This window comes from Lagenorhynchus albirostris, chromosome 19 (assembly GCF_949774975.1).
Source record: "Lagenorhynchus albirostris chromosome 19, mLagAlb1.1, whole genome shotgun sequence".
Classification (NCBI taxonomy): Eukaryota; Metazoa; Chordata; class Mammalia; order Artiodactyla; family Delphinidae; genus Lagenorhynchus; species Lagenorhynchus albirostris.
Window position 1 is genome coordinate 30,141,989 of NC_083113.1, and position 8,611 is coordinate 30,150,599.

The following is an 8,611-nucleotide window of genomic DNA, read 5'->3' on the forward strand; positions in this document are numbered from 1 at the left end:
AAGTAACAACTGACACTGCAGAAATACAAAGCATCATGAGAGATTACTACAAGTAATTATATGCCAATAAAATGGACAACCTGGAAGAAATGGACAAATTCTCAGAAAAGCACAACCTTCTGAGACTGAACCAGGAAGAAATAGAGAATATAAACAGACAAATCACAAGCATTGAAATTGAGACTGTGATTAAAAATCTTCCAACAAACAAAAGCCCAGGACGAGATAGCTTCATAGGCAAATTCTATCAAACATTTAGAGAAGAGCTAACACCTATCCTCAACTCTTCCAAAATATAGCAGAGGGAGGAACACTCCCAAACTCATTCTACAAGGCCAGCTCCACCCTGATACCAAAACCAGACAAAGATGTCACAAAGAAAGAAAACTATAGGCCAATATCACTGATGAACACAGATGCAAAAATCCTCAACAAAATACTAGCAAACAGAATCCAACAGCACATTAAAAGGCTCATACACCATGATCAAGTGGGGTTTATCCCAAGAATGCAAGGAGTCTTCAATATACGCAAATCAATCAATGTGATACACCATATTAGCAAATTGAAGGATAAAAACCATATGATCATCTCAATAGATGCAGAAAAAGCTTTTGACAAAACTCAACACCCATTTATGATAAAAATCCTCCAGAAGGCAGGCATAGAGGGAACTTACCTCAACATAATAAAGGCCATATATGACAAACCCACTACCAACATCATCCTCAATGGTGAAAAACTGAAAGCATTTCCTCTAAGACCAGGAACAAGATAAGGTTGTCCACTCTCACCACTATTATTCAAGAAGTTTTGGAAGTTTTAGCCACAGTGATCAGAGAAGAAAAAGAAATAAAAGGAATCCAAATCGGAAAAGAAGAATTAAACTGTCACTGTTTGCAGATGACATGATACTGTACATAGAGAATCCTAAAGATGCCACTAGAAAACTACTAGAGCTAATCAATGAATCTGGTAAAGTAGCAGTATACAAAATTAACGCACAGAAATCTCTTGTATTCCTATACACTAATGATGAAAAATCTGAAAGAGAAATTAAGGAGACACTACCATTACCGTTGCAACAAAAAGAATAAAATATCTAGGAATAAACCTACCTAAGGAGACAAAAGACCTGTATGCAGAAAACTATAAGACACTGACAAAAGAAATTAAAGATGATACAAACAGATGGAGAGATATACCATGTCCTTGGATTGGAAGAATCAACATTGTGAAAATGACTCTACTACCCAAAGCAATATGCAGATTCAATGCAATCCCTATCAAATTACCAATGGCATTCTTCACAGAACTAGAACAAAAAACTTCACAATTTGCATGGAAACACAAGAGACCCCGAATAGCCAAAGCAATCTTGAGAAAGAAAAATGGAGGAGGAATCAGGCTCCTGGACTTCAGAATATACTACAAAGCTACAGTAATCAAGACAGTATGGTACTGGCACAAAAACAGAAATATAGATCAATGGAACAGGATGGAAAGCCCAGAGATAAACCCACGCACATATGGTCACCTTATCTTTGATGAAGGAGGCAAGAATATACAGTGGAGAAAAGACAGCCTCTTCTATAAATGGTGCTGGGAACTCTGGACAGCTACATGTAAAAGAATGAAATTACAACACTCCCTAACACCATACACAAAAATAAACTCAAAATGGATTAAAGACCTAAATGTAAGGCCAGATACTATAAAACTCTTAGAGGAAAACATAGGAAGGACACTCTATGACATAAATCACAGCAAGATCCTTTTTGACCCATCTCCTAGAGAAATGGAAATAAAAACAAAAATAAATGAATGGGATCTAATGAAACTTAAAAACTTTTGCACAGCAAAGGAAAACATAAAAAAGATGAAAAGACAATCCTCAGAATGGGAGAAAATATTTGCAAATGAAGCAACTGACAAAGGATTAATCTCCAAAATTTATAAGCAGCTCATGCAGCTCAACATCAAAAAAACAAACAGCCCAATCCAAAAATGGGCAGAAGAGCTAAACAGACATTTCTCCAAAGAAGATATACAGATTGCCAAGAAACACATGAAAGGATGCTCAACATCAATAATCGTTAGAGAAATGCAAATCAAAACCACAATGAGAAAAAAAAAAAAAAAAAAACCACAATGAGGTATCACCTCACACCAGTCAGAATGGCCATCATCAAAAAATCTACAAACAATAAATGCTGGAGAGGGTGTGGAGAAAAAGGAACCCTCTTGCACTGTTGGTGGGAATGTAAATTGATACAGCCACTATGGAGAACAGCATGGAGGTTCCTTAAAAAACGAAAAATAGAACTACCATACGATCCAGCAATCCCACTATGGGCATATACCCTGAGAAAACCATAATTCAAAAAGAGTCATGTACCAGAATGTTCATTGCAGCTGTACTTACAATAGCCAGGACATGGAAGCAACCTAAGTGTCCACTGACAGATGAATGGATAAAGAAGATGTGGCACATATATACAATGGAATATTACTCAGCCATAAAAAGAAATGAAATTGAGTTGTTTGTAGTGCGGTGGATGCACCTAGAGTCTGTCCTACAGAGTGAAGTAAGACAGAAAGGGAAAAACAAATGCCATATGCTAACAGATATATATGGAATCTAAAAACAAAAAATGGTTTTGAAGTACCTAAGGGCAGAACAGGAATAAAGACGCAGAGGTAGAGAATGGACTTGAGAACATGGGGAGGGGGAAGGGTATGGTGGGATGAAGTGAGAGAGTGGCATGGACATATATACACTACCAAATGTAAAATAGATAGCTAGTGGGAAGCAGCCACATAGCACAGGGAGATCAGCTCGGTGCTTTGTGACCACCTAGAGGGGTGGGATAGGGAGGGTGGGAGGGAGACGCAAGAGAGAGGAGATATGGGGATATACGTATATGTATAGCTGATTCACTTTTTTATACAGCAGAAACTAACACACCATTGTAAAGCAATTATACTTCAATAAAGATGTTAAAAAAAAAGTTTGAAGCAAAAAAATAAGAATTAATATGAAAAAGCAGTCATCATCTAGAGAAAAACAAACCACTCCAATTTTTAAGGCAAGAAGAGCACATCCATAGAGAGGCTTAAAATTCCTTCAAAGATATGCAAGTAAACTTTGCCTAGAAAGGTAAGATTGCATCTTTTTGTCCAGTAATAGCAATAATTTTCATTTGATTATTTTATATTAATGAAATAAGTGATCGGGTAAAGTTTGAGTACTTCTTTAGAAAGGTGGTTTAGCAAATCTACATTCATACTAAAGTAAGTGATTCTAATTATATCTTAAGGATAAATTTAAAGGTAGTTTATCCATGTATCTAGGTAATGTCAGTGGTGTGAAACTGAGAAGGAAATTAGAGCTTTGGGTCATAGTGGTCATTGGATCACTACCCTCAGGGCTGAGTAAAATAAAATTCTTGGAGGTTAAATGGCTTGAACATACCATAGGCGAGTGGCAGAGAGACAAAGAACACATGCACATCACTTGACTCCTAGCCCAGTCCTTTTTCCATTAAACTACATAGCTCATTATTAAGTTGTTTTCTATTTTCTGGCTAGGACAAATTACTAATGTGGTCAAGACTGTGAATTTAATTCTTTTACTGACCAATTAGGTTTACAAAGGAAAAAAACTGTTCAGCGGTCACAGACTAAATGCCTCATTCAGACAGGGTGACGGCTGTGTTAGTGGTCAGAAAAAGAAACAGGCAAGTGAGTCTTGAAAAAAGCCATCATCACGACTCAAAAACCAACTCAAAGTAAAAGCTCTGCACAAAGCAGGTCAGTGGGTCATTAAAACAAAGTCCACAGAATAGAAACTGACTAGAGTCACTCCTTTAGAGGCTAAGTTCCAAGCGGAAGAAAAACCCCCTATCTTCTTTGTTCAATCGTTGTCTCACCTTTCCATTGAACCTAGAACATGAATGTGAATACAGATCTGTTCATGCTCACAAATGAGAATGAACTTTTAATGCCACACATGCGGAAGACAGTCACTGTTCCTGAACAAGAAAGAATGAAAGCTATCTACTCTTAAGAAATAATCCCTGCAGAAATTTTTTGCATACAAAAGTGACCCTGTTTCCTCAGAAACAATAGATTCTTTGAAATAAATACAGATTCTAGATTAATCCAAGCAAAGTAAAATATGTTCCAGATAGTGATGTTCTCATTAGTAAACCCCAAATCTTAAAGGAACATGCATCCTAACAAGTTAGAGTAGCTAATTACTTTTTAAAACTTTCATTTTAAAATCAAGACGTTTAGAAAACAGATGTTTTGGCCATTTGCTTATTAAACTATAAATATTAAAGCAAAAGTTATTTAGAGATACGATACACTCATGGCACTCATAGCTATTAGCTCTTTCTTTCAAATGGCAACTTCAGACATAATAAACACTCAAAATCTTCTTGGTTTATTATCCTAGTTTGTAAGATTTTCCATTTTTAAAAACTGTACTGATTTATAACCTTCCTTGCTCCAAAAAGGATTCAAGGTGGGGTTTTCAATTAAGTTTATAGAAAAGCATATCCTCCAAACTTTACAGAGTCAGGAAAAAAAGCTAAAAGCTTTTTATCATAACCTTTTAATTTTATCCTCTTGCTTGCGGGCATGCTGTTTAAGTAAAATGTTCTCATCATGCAAACGCAAAAATCTGTCTTCCAGTTCCTCACGACTGATACGTGACACTGCCTGGCGAGACTTCATTGTCCGTGTTGTTGAAGTTTCTGCAAAAATGCCAAGGTAATTAATAGGAGGATTACTTAAAATAGCCTCTAAACACAATAACTGTTGATATTAACATAATCTCTGATGCACTCATCTCAGGTTTTTTTGTGACCTACAATTAAGACTGCTTTAGAAAATGTTATAGCATTGTTCACGCCACTGATAGGAGGTAAGAACAAAAATCTTTGCTGTTAATACTTTATATGCAATATTAAGGGTTTGAGCAACAATCATTTCCACTCAGAAAATGTATTCAAATAACAATGTAAGACGGAACTTACATCAAATAAGAATGAAAGATGCAACTCTGATTCAATAAAGACTTTTCAATTTATATGCTGAATGTTGAAAAAACTAAATAAAAAGTCGGCATCTGTAAGTATTTTTTTCAAAGGTAAGAGTTATAACAATAACAATATGATTAAGATATTTTTCTGAGCTATGGCTTATAGAAAATAAACAAAATCTGTAAGACCAAGCAAACAAAAACATTCACAAATCATTTATAAGCTATCATATATTTTTAAAGAACTTTTACACCTTTTAGCAGGTGTGTATATATATTTTTACATATGCTTAAATTTGCTATTTTCCTGTGAAGCTGGTCAATATTCAACAGTCCTCCAAAAGAAACAAGGAACAAATGGACAAAGATTAAAGCCCTATGAGGCGGTTACTGAGGGCAAGACTTGAACTTAGGGTACCAAATACTAAAAAATAGACTTGTACACTTAAAATTATTTGTATTTTAATCCCTGATACTCCATCAAAGATCTAAAGCAAAGCTTATAGGGCTTCCCTGGTGGTGCAGTGGTTGAGAGTCCGCCTGCCGATGCAGGGACATGGGTTCGTGCCCCGGTCCGGGAATATCCCACACGCCGCGGAGCGGCTGGGCCCGTGAGCCATGGCCGGTGAGCCTGCGTGTCCAGAGCCAGTGCTCCGCAACGGGAGAGGCCACAACAGTGAGAGGCCCGCATACCGCAAAAAAAAAAAAAAAAAAAAAAAAAGCTTACACATTCTTTTTACTTTTTAAAATTTTTCTTGTTTTTTATTTTTTACTTTTTTTTAACATCTTTATTGGAGTACAATTGCTTTACAATGTTGTGTTAGTTTCTGCTGTATAACAAAGTGAATCAGCTATACGTAATACATATATCCCCACATCCCCCATTCTTTTTACTTTTAACAATAAAAGCTGTATAGTCAAATTTATCTTTTTCAATGAACCATATTTTGACCACCTTTCTGTGGTAGTTCAAGGTGGCCACTTGCAGTGTTTTGATTAACAAGTGTATGAAGAAGCCTTAGTGGAATATATTTTACATCACAGCCTTCTCAATGACAAATGTTATGGAATGACAGAATGGCTGACACACCGTACACACAAACAAAAACACAGCTCTACACTCTATATTGTTCCTTAAAGCAGTCCTTTTCTTTCTCAGTTTGAAAGTGCTTTTTAGCTCTATAGCAACCACTAAGTGATAAAAGGACAAAGAAAACCTCTAACGTGTATTAATTTGATAAAACAAAGTCAATATCACTTGGCTAACAAACCATTTTGAGATATTCTACTTGAAAGGCAAAAATGTTTAAATATGGCATTTCCTCTCATATAAAATTTAAGCTGAAAGAAACATTTTAATGGCGAATGTGATTTAAACCAGGCAATTTGGTTTGGAGGCTTGGTACTCTCTGTGTCGTTTCTACTGATGTGTGGAATTTTAAGAAGATGATTTGTAACAATTCTTTATCAGAACAGAGGGGGATTTTACATTTTCTATGAGCTGTTGATAATTGATGCATGCAGTAAAATACCATATGTTGTTCTAAATTCTCCATCTTCTTGTTTAGTCCAGTCAAGACTATATAGTTACTTAAATGTCTTTGTTTGTACGAATATCAGAAATACTTTAAATTAAAAGTAAAGAAGTTACTGATCAAAGTTCATAATGGTAATAAATAACAGCTGGCTGTACCTTGTAACCCTCCCATTCCAAAGAGATTTAGACCTGTATCTTTCACAGGCAGGTCTCCTGCAGTCTCATCAGTTGGACCAGACATTGTGTATCTGTGGAGAAAAGAAAATTCAAATAAAATCTTTCCAAGTTGTAACATTAACTATGCAATGGAATGAACCAAATAAAATGAATAAGGCACTAGAACTTTAATGGACATCTTATTGCCCACATGTGCTGCTTGAAGAAGATGAAAGCTTCTATTTTAAAAGTAATACTACACTCGGGCTTCCCTGGTGGCGCAGTGGTTGAGCGTCCGGCTGCCGATGCAGGGGACACGGGTTCGTGCCCCAGTCTGGGAAGATCCCACATGCCACGGAGCGGCTGGGCCCGTGAGCCATGGCTGCTGAGCCTGTGCATCCGGAGGCTGTGCTCCGCAACGGGAGAGGCCACAACAGTGAGAGGCCCACGTACCACCAAAAAAAAAAAAAAAAAAGTAATACTACATTCAATCATGGAGCCAGTGGTCCTTTCAACAGTATATTTCCTATCGTTTGCTTAGGAAATGAGGTAAGATTATCATTCTTCCTTTTCTCTTCTTCTTTTTCCTCTATCTGAAACAAAAACAAACTCCCCCAAATTTAAGAAATACCTCCTCTCCATCCTCTATCCCCTTCTCTGCTCCCCAAAGAAAGAAGGTATTTGGAAAAAACTCAAGTCAGGAACTTGATTCAAATGGTTGTTTCTCTTACTTACTGGCCGGTCAAGTCACCTAATCTTGCTGAGTTTCAGTTCCTTAATTTAAAAAAGAAAAAAACAATTCCTATCTCACAGAGTTATTTTAAAGGTAAGTGAGATGGTAAATTAAAGGCATATAGCACATTTGCCTGGGATGTTCATATCACTTGAATATTAATCTTCAGCTTGATGCATAAAGGAGTGGGTAGTTCCAAGTTTTGTGAAAGAGGTTTCATAAATTCACCAGCTGGGTTTGTTTTTGTAGTATCCTTTGTTGCCATGAGGCCTAGGTCCCTACCTCCTAGGAAGTCCCAGTGCTTCCTACCTCCACATACATGCTGTCCAGCTAATTCTGGCTTTTTTTACAGTCTCTATTCTTTACAGAGATGCATCACAGTAACTTAGTTTTAAATGCGGATGTGAGTGGTCCATGCAATGTTTAGTAATGCAAAAAACCAATGAAGATGTCCTAAGGCAGAGGTTCCCAATCTCTAGCACATTGGTCCTAGAATGTAAAGTCTGAGAGAGTAGCAAGCTGATTTGTCTCGTTTACCTCTGTATTCTCAGAGCCTGGCACAGTGCTGGGTGCATAGCTGGCATTCACTAAATAGTTGTTGAATGAATGAATGAATGAATGGAGTCCTTGGGGCTTCAGGGTCTGTGGAGCCAGAGATGGTTTCCAAAATCTTGTATGCATATGTATACATGCATCATCTTTTAGAGAGAAGGTTAATAACTTTTATTATAACTCATCAAAGATTTCGGACCAGTGCATTTTTACTGTGACATAAACAACTAACAGACATATGCCTAGGAGATCATCTACTTCTCTTGGAAACACTGCCATAGGACGAGGTCAATTTAGGAACCAAATTAGCAAGAAGTTTAAACACAGGACACTTGTGAAAATAACTTTTCCATGATAGAGCTATGGTGGTTTTTATAACAACAGTGATGATGATGATGGTGTTAACATTTATTGAATGCTTACTAAAACGTGCCAGGTGCTCTTCTAAGTGCTCTGCTTATGTGAATTAATTAACTATCTCACAATATCCTTGTGAGGTTGTTACTCAAAATGTTTCCTACTTTACAAATGAAGAAACTGATACACAGCTTAGGTAACTTGCCCAAGGTCACACATCTAAGAA

The 8,611-nt window shown here is 36.7% G+C and overlaps 1 protein-coding gene across 2 annotated transcripts in view; it reads right to left on the bottom strand.

The window, feature by feature from the left end:
• The window catches only part of RPGRIP1L (RPGRIP1 like), a 120,797-nt gene extending 113,967 nt beyond the window's left edge, over nucleotides 1-6,830 (bottom strand). For both annotated transcript variants that reach the window (XM_060130206.1, XM_060130207.1), the window contains exons 1-2: nucleotides 6,744-6,830; nucleotides 4,619-4,763 (exon numbers count right to left, since the gene is read on the bottom strand). In XM_060130206.1, coding sequence (XP_059986189.1) covers nucleotides 4,619-4,763; nucleotides 6,744-6,828 — 230 coding nt within the window. In that variant the 5' untranslated portion in view covers nucleotides 6,829-6,830. The remainder of the gene's footprint in view (nucleotides 1-4,618; nucleotides 4,764-6,743) is intronic.
• Between the last annotated feature and the right edge of the window lie 1,781 nt (nucleotides 6,831-8,611).